We start from the raw sequence: 22,523 nt of genomic DNA, 5'->3' as shown, positions 1-22,523 counted from the left end.
CGTGGGTGAATGACGCCGTATTTCCTAACTTGGCATATTCGTGCATGTTAACACAAGGTACGTCGTCAGTCAGCCGATGATTGTCTTTCGCTTCGGTAATAAGGATGCAGCATGCAATCGCTTGATGTCAGAGCTTAGCAGATATGCTGCATTTTTATTTTCTTCCATTGTTATGCATTTAGAATGTTATCCTGGAATATCTACTGTATTACAGTTATTTTCATTGGTCTGTTCACAAAAATTCATCCCTCTACACCTTTTTTTTCTTGGAGTTCATTTAGGTAGTTTATAGTCAATGGTTAATAGAAGACTTTCAAGTTGCTCTTGCATTTGTCAACACTGAATTGCGTCTCCTATCCCACCACCTGTTACATAGCTTTACTTCCTTTTGAAGGCCTGCAGAGTATATTGTATTTTAATTATTTTTAACAAAATATGATAACTTTCATGCTTAGTAAGATTTGTTCCCTATATATCTTCTCAATTTTCAAGAGCTTCTTTGTTAAGTGCTCTCTACTAGACTTTTTTCCATTCCATAAATATTTTCCAAATAATGAAAATATTTAATTTGCTGTCCGATTATTACCTTTTTCTTTAACAACCATCTATTCCTATCATAAATTTCTGATCTATATGTTTAAATCTAATTTTACTTGGCATTACAACTCCTGTATTGATACAGAAAAGCTCCTTGATCTCCAAAATTCCCACTTTTTCATTTTTTATATGCTAATGCATATAATATATCTCTGCCCTATGTTATTATAGCCGATTTTAATTATGCAGTCCTTAATTCTTATTCTTTGAGCAGCTTAACCATCTTGTTCTCAAACTTGCTCAATATTCTCAGTTTTAAGAATATGTAGGCCCTTTGACATGCTTCTCAAATTGTCAGTGATATGCCAGCTATGTTGTGTGCTCTAGCTTAGTTTTTAATGTATTTTGAATTTCCGTTTTATATTAAGTGCTATTATAAAAAAATTAAAATTGTTGAATTCTGAATCTTAGTATTTAGGATTAAATTAATGTAATACCTAATATTTTCTGAAAGCATTAGCATTCAGAATGCATATATAACTGCATCTAGTGGCGTTCTTGTTTCCGTATCTGTATGTTAAGGGAGAAATAACATTTGAGCAAATCATTGAAGTTAGTGAATGCAGCTGTTGCATTACTTGATCATGGTATTGTTTCCTCACGGTTATATCCATTGGCTTGCTCATGTCTGTCAAGTATATGAATTTACAAACCCTGTATTTCTTGGCCTTCTAATACAAAACCTGAAGTTCCTGCTAGATTTATTTTTCATAATATTTAACCTGATTTATTTGTGAGGTGGAACAATCTCGTGGTGTTCCTTGCATGTTTGACCTGTCATTTAGAACTGCTGTATCACCAGCACAAACAAAATCTGCTATTAACTCTTAGACCATGAAATATTTCTGTTGTTCCAGTCTACAATTTCTTCTCATAATGAAACAATGGCAGTGACAAACAAGAGAAGAGATTGCATTCTCAGTTTGACACCGGCAGCTGTATTAGACCCTTCGCTTAAGTTTGCATTTCATTTAACCGTAGAAGCCGTACCTTGAAATACAGTTTGGTAAACTTAATTATTTTTGTTTGCTTCCTGTAATAGTTCAAGATACGTGAAAATGAATCACAAGGGGGGTTATCATAGGCTTTCCTAAAATCTATGAAGTTTATAACGGGTAGATTCTGCTTTGTTGCATTATACCATTTATTATCCTCTGTTCGTGCCAGAAGTCCTTTTATTTCTTTCATTTTGACTTTAGGAGCTCTGTCTAGCTTCAATTATTTTATTTAAACCTTACTTTGTTTCCTTCGTTAGAGCTATAGTTGATCTTCTTTCCGCTTGTTGAGAAGTTTGGATTGTAAGCAGCTTGGTACCACCCATTTTGGGTGATGCAGGAGCACAGAGCACACTGAAACGCAAGCCCATTTAGGGAATCCCGTTTGTTATTGCATACAGCTCAGAAAACTCAAATGGCAGTAAAACTATATGCCAACGGCCACAGTTAGAATAGCAGACAGTGCAGCATTTCACAGTAAGTTGTGCTTTCAAACCAGAGCTCCTTCCTCCCCGACCTGCCTGCCCCTCGCTGCGCGTCCCCTTCACGGAGCAGCTGACGTCTCGGACCACCCTGCGAGATGGGGAGGCTCCTTCGGGCGGGAGATGGGGCAGTCCCTGGCTGCTGCCTGGATTTCCCTGCGCCAAAGCTGCCCCCAGCCCCGCTCGGCAGCGGCGGCCACGGGAGGGCTGGAGGCCCCCAGCAGAGAAGCAAGCTTGGGGCCGGGAATGCTGGCAGGGGAAGCCAGGGGTAAGTGAGGGGGGTTGCAGGGTACTGCGGTGAGTTAGGGTAGAAGTCCCAAACGGTCCTTATAGCTGCCACGAACATAATGTGAAGTAAGGTTCAAATGTCTTTAAGGAAAAATAGACGATTCATACTTGCAGCATATGTGACTTCTGGAGAGGAGGAGGAGAGGGAAGGAGAAATACATTTTGCCACAGGAAGTCTTTTGTATATAATTTCATACGAACAAAGAACTGGAAGGAACCTTCTAGCCTACGGAGTGGAGTTCTCCCCGGTGGGAACACATCCTTTGAATGGGGAACACAGATTACACACCGGGAAAGGAGGAAACCGAGTAAATGTTGTTAATCCTCATCAAAACCAGTCAGTCATGATCACGTGAAATACTGTAGGCGTATATGGTATTCATAGTTTGCCCCATCAATGTGGTTTTTGCATTCAACCCTCAAGAAAATTTCTTTTGCTATCCAGCTAGGTTTTATTTTATTTCTAGCGAAGGTTCGTAGTATTAATTACCAACATAAAAACAAAGATGCAGTGCACTGAAACAAATGGATGCATTTTTATGCCTAGGTTAATACACTACTTGTAATTGTTTACAGTGAAATCTCCTTGCTGTCGCAGTGGTGTTAACAGGGTTATAAACTTTTAAGTTCTTAAAAGTAAACAAAAAAGTATATTATTTTCTAGCTATGGTGTAATCTACCATTAGTTACCCAAATATTGCTGCATTTATACTGTATCATGTACGTATCAAACATCTACATGACTCCTTAACTATTTCCAAAACAAAAGAGTCATTATTTACCCACTGTGAAAATAGCCTTGTGTTAGTGGTATTAGAAATCATTAGCTTTATTAAGTCTGTTATCAGCTATGCTAGCAGCTGGAAATATCCTGCAGCTCAGGAGGGCTCCAAAATGTTCCCCAGTCATTATATTCTAGATCACTTTGTTTTCATGTATGGTGAAAACAGATTATAATCACATTCAGCCACAGGCAAAAATAGAAGCTGACAACACTGGTAGAAAAAGATTTATGAAACTTTTCATTGCTTGGGGCAGTGTTTTGTAACAAGATAACAGTGTTGTCCCTTAGATAGGAGCATGAGTGAACAGTTCAGCTATGTCTTTCTATCATCCTGGTGCACTGTGTCTCAAAATGACAGTTATCACACCATAAATACAGCCCAAAGCATTACAGATGTGTATAAGCAGGATCCATATTAATTGTTAATGCGTAAAGAAGGGACAGATCTCTTTATGTTAGCTTGGGAAATAACAATCTATTTTTTGAAGAGTATAGAATATATAGAAGTATCAATTTTGTCTTGTCATTGCTTGCTTGGAATAGGATTGACTCCGAAGATGGTATCTTGAAGTGTTGGGGTTAAAATAATTCTTTTATCAGTCTTTTCTCTGGGTGAGGTTGACCCTTCAAACAGTATGTCTAAGTGGCAGGATTGAAATTCTTTAACATGGCTTAAGATCGTGGGTTTGGTTTTTTTCCTTAGCAGAAGCATTTTTTGCAAAAATGTCTCCTTCGTGAGAAAGAAAAATAATTTAGTTTTCAAAAGCTACAGTGTTGAAAAAACAATGATATGTCCATGAAAGTATCTTTTAAATTTGCTATACTACAGGTGTATAGCTACTGGCTCCCTATTTTTAAACCCCTGTGAAATAGTACTGAGGTTTAAGAAGTACGTGTCACAGGACTTCCCAGTAACATCTCTGAATTTGGGAACAAAATAGTATTAGGGCTCAGGGGACAGGCATACGTTACACAAGCTGCTGCATATTTGTAGCAGTAATACTAAAAGACAGGTATGTATTTACAAGTAATTACAGGTATAGATATGTCTACACTGTGTGATATAGCTATGCGTGATATGGCTATGTAGATAAGTCTAAGTTGTCGTTAGAGTTTACCCTGTTCAATACTGCATTCCTCCTGCCTACGCAATTCCCTTGTCCCGTCCTTGACGGCTCTCCTGGTTGTTTCCCCTCTCTAATTTACCCTGAATCTTGCCTGAAGAGAAATGCAAACTGTCTTGGAGGAGCTCTGCACCTTTTTCTTTTCCTCCTCTTCCAACTTGCCTGCTCCGCTCTCCCAGTTCCCCGTCCCCTTGCAGCTCGCCCTCACCTGGGAAAGGTGCAGCGCTCGGCCCCGCTACCTTCGCACCCCGCTCCTCTCCTCCTCCTCCCAGCAATGTTCCTGCTAGCCCCTCTTTCCTCCCCATTGCCCCTGTGGCTCTGGGCCACCGGGGCCGACGCTGTCCAAAGCCAGGGGGTATGCCTGCCCCGGCAGCCCCGTTCCCGCTGCCCGGCACAGCGGCTCTGCTGGGAGCCCAGTGAGGGCCAGCAGGGTTTATTTGCCTCACCTGCTCGGCGTTTGTTCCTGAGCAGGTAGGGATCACTGTGCATCAGGGATCACTGTGCATCAGGGATCACTGTGGTGCATCAGGGGTCACTGTGGTGCATCAGGGATCACTGTGGTGCACCAGGGATCACTGTGGTGCACCAGGGATCACTGTGGTGCATCAGGGGTCACTGTGGTGCATCAGGGGTCACTGTGCATCAGGGGTCACTGTGGTGCATCAGGGGTCACTGTGGTGCATCAGGGGTCACTGTGGTGCATCAGGGATCATTTCTGTATATCAGATAACTGTGCCCAGATAACTGTGTGTACCTAATAAATTGTTAACGCGATATGTATAAATTCCATCACTTTAGAAATCCAACTTTGTATATGCTTCGTTTTCTTTGATCATCTAGGGTAAATTAGTGTAGGACCAATTCAAACTGCTGTTCCTGAGGAGAGCTGAAATCTGCATCAGCTGAGTTCCTGTCTAGAGCATCATCTGAAGTATTTATAACTAAGGCCCTAAAAATGTTGCAAAGATAGTAGCATGCCATTTCTTTTTATGCAAAACCCACTTTGGTATGACATATCTGGAGCAGCAGGAAAGGCTAAAATGTTTATTTTGCCAGCTGACCCAAGTGAAGAAATAGGTGCAGAAAGATTGGAGTGGAAATTATTACATTTTATGTGATGAATCAGGTTTTGAAACAGGCTGAGACTTATTTGGCGCTATGCAGGGATGTCAGAATTCCTGCCAGTTATGCAAGGTGTTTGAATCTTACGCAAGAATTGGAGTAATACTCCACACACATCGGGAAATATAGGAGAGAAGAGGATGGCATTTAGGGAGGAAAATTCTTAGCAGTGGTTTATCTAACTAGGAAGTAAAATTGTACGAAATTAAGATTAAGTAGCTGATTTTGCATTTCTATGTCACCAAAAAATTATGGACTTGTATGTTATTTGAAAAAGTTTCTCAAATGTATAGAACAAGGTGTGCCAGTGAGTGGGAATTTCATGTTTCAGCGGATGCTACAGAAAGTTTTTATTGCTGTAGGCATGTTTAAGGATACTCTCTTCAAAGAACACAAATCATACTTGTCACCAATTATGTATTTCAGCAATGGAGTTATACAAATTAATAAGTCTTTTGTGGTGCTGTGGTGAGAGATGGGATTTTGGTTTTTTACTAGGAGTTCAAGATGGATGTCTTTGAGGATGGAGTGTAAGATATGGTGAGCCGAGAGGTAAATCTGAGCTATGCAGACTCAGTATTACTGAGATGGCAGGACAGGAAAATAAATAAAAACTACAAAAGGAAAGTATGAAAAAAACCACAAGCTAAAGACAGTAGGTAGCATGAGAAGGAATGGGGAGCAATGGTATTTAATGATGAGTTTCTCAGACACTCTAAAGAGCTCTGGCACTATGAACCAGTCTGTTAGAGCAGGATGGTGCTGTATTTGTGTGTGCTGCTTCACTCCATAAAAGACATTGCACCGAAGTGCTGTCTTTCTCTTCTCTTTCTTACTCCTTTTCCTTCTCTTTTCCACCTCTGAAAGGCTTTCCATGTCACTAACATCGTACAGTTCCTTTTCCTTTCCAATAACACCTGCACCATTGCAACCACAAAGGTGGAATATCCCCTCCTGACCACAGGTGCTTGTCCATGGTGCAGCTGGACAATGCTCGTGTTCGGCACGTCCACAGTACCTGCTCCTGAGAGGATCTCAGGCTGCTCGTGACATTTTCCTGTATTTAACCATTCAATGCCCCTTTGGGGTCTGCAGGGTGCTTTTCTGTTTGATAAACAAGGAATCCGAAGCGGGAGCGCAGGGTGACTCAGCGACTCGCACACCATGCTCGTCACCAGATTCCGTGCTCAGCTAAGGGTTTACTCAGTGCAAATAATATCTTTCCTTGGGTGTGAAGCTTCCATCAGTGTATTTTCACACTGCAGCACAAAGTTGCCCAGTGGCTGAGGTGGCTACCGTCTAAGGTTGTGGCTCCAAAGTGCAATAAAATCACGGCACCTTTTTGCCAAAAGCGGGGGGCATGCAGCTTGCACCAGCCACGCAGTGATACCCAGAGTGTCCCCACCTTGCTCTTCATGCAAAGACTTCTTCTGTCTTTGTCACTTGCTCCTAAATTTGACTCTGAGGCTGCTTTAGCAGCAGGTTCCCTCTGTTCAGAGGGTATTTTGCTGCCAAAACGTACTTTTAATGAGAGGACCAGCTGTTCTCCCTCAGGACCAAGCTTCCACTTGCTCCTTAGTTTGCTTCTTAATTGTCTTATCACTAATGAATAATTTAATAATTTTTTTCTTGAGTATTTCATAAATTTAGAGTTTTGTGGAGTCTCAGTTAATAAAAAGACAGCGTACAGCAACAGTTAGTTCTCTTCCCCTCTGTTCATGGCACAGCTTGCCATATTTCCCTGAGCTTGTATCAAACAATATGCAAGTAAATTGAAATAGTGAAACCATATCAAGAAGTCTATCAGCATCCTACACAGATGTGTAGTTTGGGTTTTGTTCCAGACTACTTTTTTATGATGCAGAAAATATGCATGGAACAGTCTTTAAGCTTTAACGATGATTGACTTGCATGCCCTGTAGAGGGTAGCTTTTGCTCTTACATTTCTGTTAAAATGCACTAATTAGACATTAGCTTAAAAATGTAATCCTCTCCAATGGGTTGGACTTGTGTTGTGTATCATTTGCAAAATCTATGATCAGCTGTGGGGTTTTTGTTTGGGGTTTGTTGTTGTTGGTTTTTAACAGTTAGCTAAAAGGATGATATTGCATCTTTATCCAATGTAGAAGTTGCCCCATTTGTGTCTGCTTACTGAAATACGTTATTCAAATATTCTGCATGAAAAAAGCCCAGACCAAATTTGTTTGAAATAATAGTTAAACTTAAACATGGGTTACTTTCCGTTAGCACCCACAGGAATTCGTTTTCATGTGTTTTAATTTGCTATGACTGGAGAAACATCTGTGCCAGATGAGGAAGGCCTGTTGTAAGAAGAAAAAGACCAGGGTGAAACCAGGGGACTAGTGTTAGGTCACACAGTTCAATATTAATTCATTGCGCTCTGGGTTTCAGTTTACGTGCCTGTAAAATTCTGATAGCAACCTTACCTTAGGCGGCTTCATTTATGAAGCACCTTAAAAAGAACACACAGCAAATATTTTAGAGAACACTAAGTATTATCATTATCATTACGTTGTGGTTGTTGGTATTGATCAATTCAGTGTATGTAACAGTGACTACAAGCAGTTTTGACAGATAAAAACTCCATAGGCTGCATTGCCCGAGTACAAGGTACTGCTTTTTGTGATCCCTTTTCTATACCATATTTTACTATTCAGTTTAACATCTCTTCTGCCATCCCATGTTTGTGAATATTTCTTTCAGAAACACTAATTTAAAATAAAATCTTTGCTATCTGGGCATCCATCTGCCTTTGCGACTATGTCAAAGATAACCATAATTTCCGAGAGTTTGATAAAAGATCATACTTATTCCTGATCCAGGTGCCATATGCATGTACCCACCTGTGATACCCTTCTCAAGGTGCAGTTTGATTCTTTGTTATCAGAATAAATTTCCCCATTAGTGAAGTTGTCTGAGTTGATAAATGAGCGTAAATGAAAATCTTTCACACATACTGGTAGCAAGAAAATTACTAAAAATGAATGGATATCTTAATTTTTTTTTTTTTTAAAATTCTTAAGATAATGGTTATTGGCACGGAGAGTCACAGCTACCTAACAGCAACAATTTAGCTAGATAAGGTTTATTTTTTGAAGTAATTTGATTTTGGTTTATTTTTTGAAGTAATTTGATTTTGGTTCATTCCATATTAAGCAGGGACACCTAATAAGTATCCCACTACCTAAAACTATAGATAGCTGTAATTTACAGGTAATAATATAATGAAAATAACTTTCACTTAAAATACTAGAGATGTTTAGGAAAAAAAAATCCTCTTGATTTTGGAATTTCTTAAGTCTGACTTCCCTGTTTCTGAACGTTCCTTGGAAAATGTAGTTGATAAAAGGTCCTTGCAGAAAAGCCTTGACATGCTCAGCATATTTCTATAGATAGCTATGCAGACTTAACACAGTGTTTTCTTGCATATTAATTTAGAAATAGGAAGATTGTGCACTGTCATTCTGTGTCATAGTTTTGATATCAGACCAAACTAATCGTACTGGATTTTTCAAATACAGACTTGCAACTTAGTATCTACTAAATTATTAGTATCTTGCCAAATTGCTGCAAATGGGCTCGCTCTTCTAGGGGGGACATGAGAGGTGGAAACAGTGACCGGTCCTTGAGACTGCTTCAAAGCACACGGATGGTGGGGACTCTTGATCCGGGTGTATCAAACCGAATCTAGTCCAAATTTACCGCCCTACACTACCCAAACAGCGTATAGTGTAGAAAAGGGGGTCTGGGACCTTCTCCTCTCATCTACTGATCTGTTTGTATTATGCCAAATTACTCGCTAATCTGCATGTAACCTATACATATAACACACATAATCATCAGCAGCTTCCTTTCTATGTAGAAGACTATTACCACGCTTCTTTAAGAGCTCATAGGACATACTTATTTAGTGTCTTTTTCCCTTTGTTTCTGCTGACTCTTTCCTTGGCCCTGTGTCTCAGAGACGCAGAATTCTTTGACTGACTTCAGAATCCTCCTTATCTCCTTTTCTTCTCTGTCATGATTTCACTAGTCAACTTCAGCGTCAAAAAGTTTTGCCCCTTGGTCTGTGGGTTTTCTGAAATCCATCTGTCGCATTATGGCTTTAACTGCCGAGAACCTTTTCTGTCCAAGGGATTTCAGCAATCCACACACATTTTAAAGAGAGATTTCAAACACAGGTTTTGATTACTCCTCATCATTAGAAAAAGCTGTTAGCGATTTTTGCAAGGTGGCAGATGTTTATCCAGAGGTTTTAGCCAAACTGCAATCTTGGCATTTAACTACTCTCTAGTCTCCTGTGTCTTTAGTTGGATAAAATATTGGGGTCACGCTCTTTTCCCATTTTTAAACTCTTCTCTCGGTGGGCGAGGCACGCAGCAGCGGCAACGGCAAGTTCTGTGGCTGAGCGCTAGATCGAGGTGTGCAGGGGGCTCCCGGAGCCAGGGCCACCCGGGGAAGAGGAGGGAGCCCCCCACGAGCCGGCGAGGGGCTGACGCGGCTTGGGCGTTGTCAAGAGCGACCGCGGAGGTTTAAACGGGAGCACTGCGACGGGGCGTGCACACAGGGATCGAGAGGACGCCGCAGTTCGCGCCGCAGGGCGCGTGAGAAGGGCCGCGCGCCCTCCTTGTAGGCCCGCTGCCCAGGGAAGGGCTCTAGGTCTCTGCCGTAACGGTGGGCACTCGCCTCAGAGTTAAAAGCGGTGTTTCTACAGAGAAAGCCCCTGAGATGTCTGATGCTTCCACCCAGACAGAACTGGTAGGGAAGGAGACTTCGGCGCAGACGGTAGGTTGCAACGGGTGCCCAGACCCTTCTCCTGGAGAAAAGGTAAGTACCTGCCGGAGGTGGGCCCCGGTCGGTGATCTGTGCCTCAGGGGGCCGAGCTGCAGGAAGCAGCTAAAAGGCTGCGCAGTATCAGAGGGGCTGAGGTGGAGGTAGATAAGTGGTTTCAGAACCATGCTCCTGTAGCAAACACCACAGAGAATGAGGCACCTTGGACCCTGGTGACCCACAAAAGCAGGACTCTGCTTCAGTCCCCACCCTCCAGCATTACAACAAAAACCAGATATGAAGCTTTAACAGCTGTAGACACCCACAAGCAAGGTCTGCAAGGAGAACGTGTACCAGCAGCACATGGTGGATACCACAAAAAGAAACGAGGAGTGCTCATAGCGGGTGGCTCTCTGTTAAGGGGCACTGAGGCACCCATCCGCCGGCCCGACAGGCGGTCACAAGAGGTATGCTGCCTTCCGGGAGCTGAGGTCCAAGATGTTGCCAAAAGGGTGCCACGACCTGTCAAGAGCGCAGATTACTATTCATGACGATCCTCCAGTCATGTGACTTGTCCCACCACGTTTCAGTTATTCCTATGATATCGTAACTTTCTGACCGGGCACAGAGCTCCAGTTCCTCCTGTTTGTTCCCCGGGCTGTTCAACAAGGACAAGTGTAAGGTCTTGCAGCTGGGACAACATAATCCAGGAGTGCAGCACAGGCTGGGATCTACCCGGCTGGGGAGCAGCTCTGTGGAGAGGGACCCGGGGGTCCTGGTGGGCAACAAGCTCAATAGGAGTGAACAGTGCGCTGCTGCGGCAAAGAAAGCCAACAGGATGCTGGGTTGCATCAACAGGGGCATCACCAGCAGAGATAAAGAAGTCATTATCCCACTCTACCCAGTGCTTGTCAGGCCACACCTGGAATACTGTGTTCAGTTTTGGTCCCTGCTACACGAAAAAGATGTGGACAGGCCAGAGAAGGGCCACAAAGATGATCCAAGGACTGGGAAGCCTGCCATGTGAGGAAAGGCTGAGAACTGGGTTTGTTCAGCCTTGAGAAAAGAAGGCTTAGGGGAGACCTTATCACCACTTTCCAGTATTTGAAGGGTGGCTACAGAGAAGATGGAGACTCCCTTTTTACAAGGAGTCACATGGAAAAGAGGAGGGGTAATGGGTACAAGTTACTCCTGGGGAGATTCTGACTGGACACAAGAGGAAAATTTTTCACAATGAGAACAGTCAGCCATTGGAATCATCTCCCCAGGGAAGTGGTGGATTCCCCAACATGGGACACTTTTAAGATTCGGATGGACAGGGTGCTGGGCCATCTTGTCTAGCCTGTGCTTTTGCCAAGAAAGGTTGGACCAGATGTTCCTTGAGATCCCTTCCAACCCGGTATTCTATGACTCTAGGATTCTTTAATATTGCCACTACCGTTACTGTGAATACAGCATTGCACCTGACGGCTGTTTGCTCCCTTTCTTTTCAAGGTACTAAACCCCACTTAGTACTGTGGTGGTCTCAGACATTCTGAAAGAAGAAACACTATATAATTCAATTATCATAGCTACTGTTATACCTTAAATACAAAATGGAATCTGTTGCTCAATTAATACCATATTTCTATGGCTCTTTACCTGAATCTCTTTGCATTTCTGGTCTTCTCAGAAAAATAAAATCATGGCCTTGAGACAAAGAAGGGCAGGTAAAGATGATGTTGGTCTGAGTACCTGTGTTTTCAAAAATGTATGCCGTATAGATAATGGGTAGGACTGTGCTATTCGCTCTCCCCTTGACACTGGGAACAAGTAGCATTGCCGAAAGACATTACACTTCCCTGCGTTTAGTCTGTTCTGGTAATGTGGGACCACTTCAGTGTTTGGTGTCTGCCTCTTCAGGTTGTGAATTCGATTGCCTTCTCCTGCAGAAGTAAAACCAGTGTGTATTTAAAGTGGCAGCCCAAAGCTTATAGTTGCATTGTAATTATAGCATCAGAGGTAGGCTGGGTAAACTGGGCAGAGGATGTCAGATAAGCGAGCAGCACGGTCCCAGGGGATGAGTAGTGATGGTGTTTTCTTTTTCACTGATTGTAAGTGATTAGACGGTTGTATTTTATTTTCAAAAAAAAAGGGAAAAGACCCATAGTCTTATTCTGAGAGCCTCTTCAAGCTCACATAATAGAAAGTTGCACTGAGGTTTAACGTCTTGATGAGGATTAAGTTTCTGCAAGATGTTGGCAATGCTATTTAGATAAGACAACTTGGTCTTCTCCAGCTAGTCAAAGTTTTCAGTGGGCTGCTTCATTTCTTCTTTGCTAGAGAGTGTTTTTCTAGTTTGCAGTAAATTTGCTCATGGTAAATGCAGCAGTAGTTAAGTATTTGATGGGGTACTACTGAGAGGATTGCTGGACAGCATAAGTCAGTGGGTGCCTCATCACGATGGTGGTAGGCAGTTAATTTTCCTGGTCTCCCAGCTGACCGAAAGCCAGCTGCAGTCTGAAAGCTGTTTTGCCGTTAGCACGGAGCTGCGCCTGAAGCAGCACACCTCGCCCCTTGGGCGCTAGTGGGGATGCAGCGTGGGGCCGGTGCGGGAGGTGGTTCCCAGACCGGCGCTGACGTTCCCCACGCTGCCTGGCCCCAGCTCAGCTGGGCTGGCGGCTCCACTCTGCCCCGCACACAGAGTCCTTTGATCCCTGGGCAATCCCTGGCATCCGCTGGGGCTTGGCTTTCCCTTGGCTCTGCCACGTTGAAGGTCAAGGGCACCTGACGGCACCGAGGCTGTAGTGGTGGGGAGTGGGATCAGCCCCTGAAAGCCGGTCACATCAGACATCGTATTTTGAGAAGTCGTAGCCCAGCTGCAGCGCCCAGTGACACAGACCGATCATTTTCATAGCTGAAATTCTCCTGTATTGATTTTTCTGTTTTATCATGTGTGACTGGGGGAGTATGGTTGTTTTTTAGTTTTGGGTTTTTTTTCCCTTCCCACTCTAAAAACTCTAATTAAAAACTTTTATAAGAACTGCTGGCTTAATGTTGGCTCATTTGCTGCCGAGTGATAAACTGTGTGAGGGCTTTCATACACCACCTTGTGATATTTTTACTCCTTTAACCCATGATTTCATATTCTGAATAACAGAACCTGTTCTTTGTGGTAGTTGAAGTTAACCTCTCTGGTACCTTGAAAAGTCAGGCAACTTGGACAGGACTTCTCATTTGAATGGTTTGTGACTTTCTTTTTTGTCCAGTACCAACCAATAAAGAATTTGACCACATTCTACTGCCTATGGAAGAAATGCCCATCATGTAGTATTGCAGCTTGCGGTACCCTGGAGGCAGACAAATACTCGTTTCTTTCTTGTATTTATTGGTATCTTGCCTGCTTTTAAAAAGAGAAATAACCTGTTGAAAAGCCTGATTCGATGCAACATACACATTGCATTATATTTGCTTTTCTTTGCCGACTACGGCATTATGCAACATTCCTCTTACTTTTTCCACATAGTCTACACAAATTATTTTTACCTGTTCTACATGTTGGGAAACAGATGGTCCAGGTAGTAAATAACTGGCTTCCCAGGAGCTGTGAAGTTGAATTGTCCCAGGAAGCTCCTCCAGGAACCTTGTATTTACTGGTATGTGTCAGTAAGTCTTGATGTTAACTATTCGTATATATCAGTGTTTATTTCCACCATTTGATTATCAGGTGGCTCAGCCTAAGGGGAAAACTGTATTTAATTATTATTTTCATGTTTTCTTTGGGCTGAAGGGGTAATATTGTAAATATTTCTGAAAAAAATGCTCTAACCCTGAAAACCCATGGAAGAGCATTGTAGTAAGAACATACTTTTTTTCTTTAAACAAGAAAACTAGTGTATTTTTGTTGATATTGCTGTTGAACTGATAAAATTCTAGATTGGTGTGCAGCAGGCATTACATTGAATCATCCCAAGGCAGTAGTATAAGATGGAATAAGAAAAAAATTCAGCAGTTGACAAAAAAGTTAGTGCTGCTGGGAAGTGATGATGATATTGCCTGAGAAACAGAGAAATTACTTGATGCTGAAAGCCATGTTCAATATATTTAGTTTCATTAGTAGTTCAACTGCCAAACTTCTCAGTGGTGAGACTTGACATTACAGACTCTCAGAACAACAGAAGAATTCAAAATCATTACTCTGCTGATAGACCTTTCCTTCTTAAAGGATCTGCAATACTTGGAAGGCTGATTTATTAAAAAGCTCACCTAGGTATTGCTGAGATCTTGGTCTCCTATTAGATCTTCCCTCTGACACAGTTACTTTCAGTAATTTATTTTGAGACACTCTTGTAGAAATTTTTAATGAGGTTAGGTTTCACAAAAAAAAGAAAAAAAAGATTATTTTGGACAATGTGTAATACGTTCTGTGACGTTTCTGAAATAATCAAGATAATTGCATCAAGTCTTGCATTAAAACACCTGTAACTAGCATTTCTTTTGCCCCCTCGGAAAACAGCTTTGTGTGCTAGCTGACTGGGTTATGTAAAATCCAAAGTACTGCTGTAATAGCTTCAGGGATGACTTTCTATTGCATCTGACTCCTGACTCACAATGAATTGGCAATTACAGTACAATTATTCTTATGTCATTATGAAAATTTTCAGGCTCCCCCTTGGACCATCCAGGGAAACAGCAGTTTTCAAGCTATACTCCGATCCAGAAAATGTCACCAGGCTTACGATGCTGGCCTAAATATTTCTGTTCAGAAGTTTCTGTATGTTGTTCAGAAAAATGTATATCTTCACTTTCTCTGTGGTGTGATTCTCGCTGTATCAGGCTGTGTAAGCTTTGGAGAGGGTCTGTGTAAGTCTCTAGATAGGGTTCAACTCTTTCCCATTCTGCAGAACCAGGTCTATAGAGAAACATTTTGCATTCTGCACTAAAATGTTCCATGGTAATGATGATCATAATGATGAACTTTATTGCTTAGAAATATATATGTAGGCTTTCCTTTTTAGTTCACTTATATCAGTGCCTTCTTCAGACAAAAGTCATATATCTAAGCTGAAGAAGATAGATACACCCTTAGTCTCTCTGAAATATGTTTTATATCTATTTCATTATTGGAAAACTAAATGAAAAGGTTGATTGGAAAAGATTGTTTTTTAATTGGAAAGACGACTCTTTTCTTTAACCTCTGACTCATTTTTATGATATGTAAAAATAGAAATAGCATGCCTATCTTTTTTTTAATATATATATATATATATATACACACACACATCTATATACATGTATAAAAGTATCACAGGACACTGAGTCCACATAAAGCATTATTATTAAAACAATGTGTTTTGCCATTGACTAGTCATTATTTTATGCAGCCAGTGCACCTCATGCAGTGTGATAATGAATATTTAAGTGATATATTTCAACAAATATAATTAGTAGATGGTGTCTCAGATAATACTATTTTGTAGGGCAGTGGTGTTTAACCTTTTTGTAGGTGACCCTCACTTGAGAAAATTGGGTGTATGACTGTAAACCCTCAGGTTACACTCCTGCTGAAGCGTCCTACTTCTTTGCCTTTGCTTGTGTGAGTATGCACACCGCTTTTTCACAACCACGCCACCCATCCGGTACAAAGACCAAATCTGCCAGTTCTTTGGCTCCAGTAATGCTGAGAACAAGCTAATATTCCTGCTCCAAGCAGGCTGATGCACTTGGACGTCTGCACGGAGCGTCTCAGCACCTCTGGTTTCGGGAGCGTGGCGGAGCAGCAGTCGCGCTCTGTGTACGCACCACAGCTCAGGTCTGGCAGAGTTAATTTGGTTGCTCCTGCTTCTGCCTCCCATGCGATGAACTCCTGCCCCGCAGGCTGGGAGCCGCAGGCACAAAGCATTTGACTGCCTCGTGCTGCAGGAGTATCTGATTGCCTCCTGAGTGGTAAGGTAATTTACCTTCAGCACTCCTGCGAAGGATATGGATAAAGACACGTACAGATAACAAGTGATTCGGCCACCACCGCTCAAGGGTTGCCTCAGTCAGAGTAGGATATAGCAACTATGACAAAGTCCTAGACTTTATCCATTAAACCACCTTTCCCCTTTCCTGTGATTATCTGGATATTGTGGGTAAACAATGAGGTATTTTTTTGTTTGGTTTTTTGTTGTTTCTTTTTTGCCACAACAACATTTAATTTTCTATTCTAATACTGTGCTGAGGAGATAGCTGCAGTGCACTGGCAGAGACTGATAAGTGACTTACAATTTTACACCGCACGTTTACTGAATTTTCAGTTTGAAATGTACAGTCTGGGCTGACAGCCAGTCATTCAACCTATTCTTGCCTCAAACACTGTAAAAACATGCGGACAAAAGGAGGAACACCTGGCAAATGTTTTGGGTTTACAACAACGAGAGAGAGGGTTAATGATACCCGTGGTTATGAGCGAGATAACTTGCTTCTTTACAGCGTATGTTGAAAACATTTAGATTCCATTTAACTATGGCCTTGCACAAAATAGTTTAGAGAATTAAAGCAAATGAACAGAACTGACGCAGACATAGCCTAAAACAGAGACTATATTGCTTGGGAAGGAACCCTGGTCCCACCCCGCCAAACTCCAGCGAAGGCTGAAATCCCAGGGTGAAGGCAGCCCTTGTGATACTGCGCTATACTCCTGGGTGTTTCAATGCTTTCTTTTCTTCCTGACTCTGAGTAATGTGATCTGCCTTTGAAGATAAATTTAGCTTGGAAGGTGGCCCTGTGGTTCTGTGAAAAACCTGTGACTCATTGTGATAGCAGATGATGCAGTTTCCTTGAGAAAATAGTGTGGTAGAGTTGTTTGAATAAAGAACTAGGAATACTGAAGACCGGGTTTCTAATGCTGGCTAACAAGGATTGTCTGTGGGTTTACTTAATTCATTTTTTCTTTCAATGCATCAGCTTTGTTATCTGTGTTCAATATTTGTATTGTTTAGATGTATAAGGAAATAGCTGCATCATTGCTCATTTCAGAAAAATAGCGTGTTTGCTTTTTTTCTTTTAGTTCTTTTGTGAAAAGGATTGATGGGGAGGTGTTTATGTGTCTCTAGCATTTAATCATGGCACACAGGCTAATTCAGCACAACTGAGATACAATCTACATTACTTTTTTGAGGTAGTATTGACAAAGAACTGGGATGCAGGGAAGTGATTGCTTTGCTTAGATTAGGGATGCTGCTGATTCTGCTTTGAATTTAATCTCTGAGGTGGGAGATTAACTTGTTCTTCTCAGATCGTGGTGTTGCATGGATTTAGTGCATGTGTTAAATGAGCGTACCAAAGCCTTGGAAGAACTTTGAAAAATAATTTGACCGTGTTAAAGCAGATCTGAAGTTTCACTTCGTATTCTAGGCAACGTTTGAACTGCAAAAATAACTGAGAAGTGGTCTTTGGAAGTGTGTGCTCAGGAGCACGCAGCCATCACTGCGTACCTGTAACGCTGTGACATCCAGTGGCTTTTCCTGATCCCTGAGGTTGCCAGGCTTGTGCCGGAATAAGGCCGTTACAGTGCCGCAGCACGGGCTCCCGAAGGATCGGCAGCGGCTGCCCGTCACCCGGCGCTCGCCGTGGCAGCAGCCGTGGGGCTGTGCTTTGGGCTGCAGACCCTTCGCTCTCTCCTGCTATGCAAAAGCAGGGAAGACCAGAGAGACAGGATTATGCTCAGCATTAGTTTTTTGGTGGGTTTTTGTTTGGTTGGTTTTAAGGAGACCAAGTGCTATTTTGCGTCTTTCTGTAGCTGAATTTTACCTCTGTGCTAGCCTCACTTGTTTAATTGTTTTACTAGATAAAAGAATGAACAGAGCAAATTTTTTTTTTTTTTCTTTTTTAGCATTTTGGTTCTGATTAAACCCAAACAAGTCAATTGGATAGCTTATGATTACTTCAAAGATATGTAGATCAGACTTTGTATTCTCAGATTACTTAATTAGAACACAATTTATCCTCACTCGGCTTCATGATTTGCACATTTGAAATGAGCGTTGCTGATATTCTTGACCGCAGTAAGATCTCTTGAAGAATCGTGTGTTGATTATATGGTCATCAGGCCCTGATTTTTCAGAAGTGCTCAGCACAATCAATGTGTACTAAAATTCATTAGAATTAGGTATGTTTGTCTATTTGTGAATTTAAATCAGAAATTAAAAAATAAAAAAGCCAAAACATGGAGGGTGCCAGTATTTCAGATTTCCAGTTCTCTGATTTTCATCGTGGTTTTAAGAGACTTCTCCTTAAATCCTAAATGTTTGAGATTGTATAGTGTATTCTGGTGAAACCCCTAATTCATGTAATAATTGAGGAAAGGCGTAATTTCCTCAGTATTTTTCCCCAAACCAATATTGGCAACTGCTATATCAAAAAAAAAAAAATCTCTTTCCTGATGTAAAAAGCCAGATGTACTCCACCAAGACGCTGACTGTGTTTAAGCTTCCAAATACTAAAGCAATTGGCAAGAGGCCACAGAGCATGTCATATTGTAAGATCCGTTGTGCCACTCCTTTAGGCTGCTGATCTTTTATTACGGGACAAATGATTTACTTTTCTGAACTTCTGAGCTCAGCAGATTTGCAGGTACTGCTGCTGAAGTTCTAATTTAGGGAAGGGTGCTTGTAAAGAAGTGCTCAGGTGTTCAGACGTGAATCCAGTTTTATATCCCTGGCAAGTTCAACGGTGTTCAGCTTCTGCTTTTGATTCATTTAAACAGGTTTATGAAGAAGCTTCTCTCTCTCATATATACACGAGTGTGTGTGCATGCTCCCTAGTTAGTACTTTTTATATATGTAAGCTTTTATATGTTTTAATATAAACTATATAATAGCCATATAATGTTGATATTGGTATTTGCTTTATCATTCTATGTTAAATGCTACATTCATCTTATGCCAGATTTCTGGGGGTTTGCCACTGCAGTATATGTTCAGTTACTTCTGCACAGCTTATTTTGTGCAGTACATTTTATTTACTGCATGGGAACTGAGTCTTGCGGCAGATTAAATTAATTCGTGGTAACTGGAATTCAGTTCTTGCTTCCTTAATCTTACAGAAATTCTGTTAATTCTTACTGATGTGCAGTTGGCTCACTTTTAAGAACAGCCTCTATGAGTTTGTGGTTGCAAGATTCAGGGTCTTTATATAGCTGGCACTACTGTGTCTCTCGGAGCAAAACTTTTTTGTTTATGTGGGTATGACTTTTCCATATTTATCCTCCAAAAGGAAAAGCTGCATCCAAAGTAAGTTGAGAAAATATGAAGCACATGAATCTTGTGAAGTAATTTTAACACAAGGGCACACGTTTGTGTTTTATCACTCATAAATATCCACTTACTGAAATCCAAACATGCTTTGTTTAAAGCCAGAACACAGACTAGGAGAGTAATTCCACTTAAGCTTCTATGCGTGTGGATTTTGTCCAAACACATTTTTTTCCTGCTGTGTCTTGCTCCACATGCTGTTGGGGAATGGCACGGGACCTAGTGGAGATTAGACATTTATGTTTTAGGAGGTCCAAAATGGGGGTTTTAAACGCAGGGTTTGCTGGGCTAAACAGTCTCTTTCAAGCTTAGGTAAGACAGAGCTGGGGCAAGGACAGCGAGGAGAGCAGCACCTCTGATGGCCATAAAATTTAGGACGTGTTCATGAAGGGTGTCTTGTATTGTGAGCAGGTGACACTACCACAGGGTGAGCATTCAGGCAACAGACATTCAAAAAAGAGAAAGAAACTTCTGTGCAAATTCAAAGCAGCATGTGAAGGATGCAGAATTTATTAGCATTCCCTTCTTAAAGTTCCTTCTCACGGGACAACTTCTCCTTGCCTTGCGCAAGTCCCGGTAAGGCTGTCTGTCTCTTCTTCGTTGGCCTGTGCTTCCCCAGGCCCACAGAAACGCTTGAGAAAATGAGCGGTATCTCCCCAAAAAACTGTTCCCTTCCGAACCCTGGTTGTGCTGTTGTTAGGGTAGGCGTTCTCGTTGCTCTCGGCCGGGCAGGCGGCCGGCAGAGCAGTGCCGGGAGGGTCCGGGACCGGGGCGCTGGCACCAGACAGGGCACGGTCGCGGCTGCCCGCTGATGGCAAGTGTCCTGGGGGTTTCCCTTGCCCAAATAGTTACTTCTCCGCTCTTGGATGGCTTAACGTGAGTCTAAAACATCCCCCTGATGGTGAAAGGTGTTTTGATAAGAACTTGAGCGTTCAGAAGCCTGAAATGATGCTTCAGGAACCGATTTCAGTTCCTGGTGCGTGGCCTGATTCTCGGTTGGGATTAGCCCCCCTTGAACGGTTTGTTGGTTTCTTTGGGTGGGTTTGTTTTGGTTTTTTTTTTTTAAATATTGGCTTTAATTAACTTACAGTTAATTGATCAGTTCAGCAGTTTTTCCATACTTCATTGTTTCATATAAAAATAGATCAGTCTAGCGGCAAATGGTTTCCCCTTGTGAAGTTTTCTTTTATTGTTTGATTCATTAAGTACAGAACGTGCTTCAGTTCCTAAAAACAAACATGCATCATTATAATTATAATTTCACTAATATTACTTTTTCTGATTATTGTTCACTAGAAAACTACAACTTGATATAATGACTTAATATGAAGCATGCGGTTCATAATATACTTACAGGGTTTGTTTTCTTTAATCTCTCACTATTTTTATTAGAAGTAAATTATTGCAACATATGGAATTGCACTTAAACTTATTTACCATTCTGCATCTATGTTTAGAAAAGTGACTATGCTAGAATAACACCTGCTCATTCTATTTTCTTCTCATGTGCTTTTTATTTTAATCCACTTGCCTTATTGATTTCATTATCAATGCAAGCGTGTCAGTACTCAAAGAATGAGTATATCCTTCTTTATCTCTAAAAAACATCATCTGTCATTTTTCAATGAAAGAGTAGCATAATTTTCAGATCTTGGTGTGTGTTTGTGGCATTGCTAAGTAGAAAAATACAGGCCAAATCCTGATCGCATGGAAGAACATGAAAGATATCATCATTGCATTGTGGCTCTCTTCATATTTGGAGTTTAATCTTCTTTCACTGGCACAAATACTGTTCGTTTAAAGCTGATTGGTACAATAACAGAGAGTGAAAGCAGATTGAGATCTCTGATTAAGTTTTATAGAAGCTTAAAGACCGTATTCTCAAAAGCTGGTTTTAATCCATTAAGGTTCATCTCCTTAAAGTCTCTGATAGAAACAGGGAGGAAAAGGTTCTTCTGGGTGGATGTACAGAATGGTCAAGCTAGACTGCTGTCCTGGCTCCTCCACAGAGGAGCCTTTCTCCAGGGAGAATCCATAAAGGAGTATTTTTAAATCTAAGTATAGTCTTCGTGGACACCCCAACTGTGCAACCTCAAAACATTGTTTTATATCTCTGATCTCTAATAATCACTGGTCTGATTTAACCATCTTTTAAGGCCTGCAGGTCCAAAAGGCACGCAGGCTTAGTTTCCTGTTTGCGGGGTTTGGCTTTTTTTCCAGGCAATGGTCCCTTGAAAATGCCGAGGAGAATAGTATCGTCAACACGCATTTGTGATTTATCTTTCTTTTCTATTTTAGGCCCTTCAAATCATCACAGCCAGTCAACGCTGAGGCCGCCTCTCCCTCCTCCTCACAACCATTCACTGTCCCATCATCATTCCTCTGCCAACTCCCTCAACAGGAACTCGCTCACAAATCGCCGGAACCAGATCCACGCGCCCGCTCCGGCGCCCAATGACCTGGCCACCACCCCCGAGTCCGTGCAGCTCCAGGACAGCTGGGTGCTCAACAGCAACGTCCCGCTCGAGACCAGGTGGGTGGTGTGGACGGACACCCCTGGGGAATGCCGCTGCCCGGTTCTCTGAAGTGCACAGAGAAAACCGTTTGGCTCGTTCGGAGGTGGGGTTTAGTTGACTTTGTGTCAGTGATGGTTTTGGCTGACACGGCATTGGGGGTTACTGACATTAGAATACCTACAAGCCTCTGATGCGCTTTGCATTGGAAGATAGAGGGGTAGACATCTCTCTGTTCACGTGTCCCATTTTAAAGCCTCTTACTCATTTGGACCATCCTCGCGTACACAGCTCGTGGTATTAGTACAGCATATTTTACTCACAGACTTAGGGACAACTTACTTATAATTCATATCGTCTGTGTTGCTGAAAAATTATACATTTTGCCTTTCCTGAAATAACAAACCGAGGCTCATTTGAAATTATGCATTTTGGGAGACCTTGAGAAACAATCCCAGATTCAAAACTGACAGTACCACAATTTTAATTTATATTTCATCCAGCATGCAAGCTCATTTTAATCTCTTCTGTACGTGTTAACAGCTTGATGCC

General features: G+C 41.8%; 1 protein-coding gene across 3 annotated transcripts in view; it reads left to right on the top strand.

Moving 5' to 3' along the window:
• TENM2 (teneurin transmembrane protein 2) overlaps positions 1-22,523 on the top strand; it is a 541,337-nt gene that overhangs the window by 335,105 nt on the left and 183,709 nt on the right. For all 3 annotated transcript variants that reach the window (XM_075164115.1, XM_075164114.1, XM_075164113.1), the window contains one exon: positions 21,757-21,991. In XM_075164115.1, the coding sequence (XP_075020216.1) occupies positions 21,757-21,991 (235 nt within the window). The remainder of the gene's footprint in view (positions 1-21,756; positions 21,992-22,523) is intronic.

The sequence above is a fragment of the Calonectris borealis genome, chromosome 15 (assembly GCF_964195595.1).
Source record: "Calonectris borealis chromosome 15, bCalBor7.hap1.2, whole genome shotgun sequence".
In the NCBI taxonomy this organism is placed as follows: domain Eukaryota; kingdom Metazoa; phylum Chordata; class Aves; order Procellariiformes; family Procellariidae; genus Calonectris; species Calonectris borealis.
The sequence above is the reverse complement of the archived record's forward strand: the minus strand, read 5'-3'. Positions and strand labels throughout refer to the sequence as shown.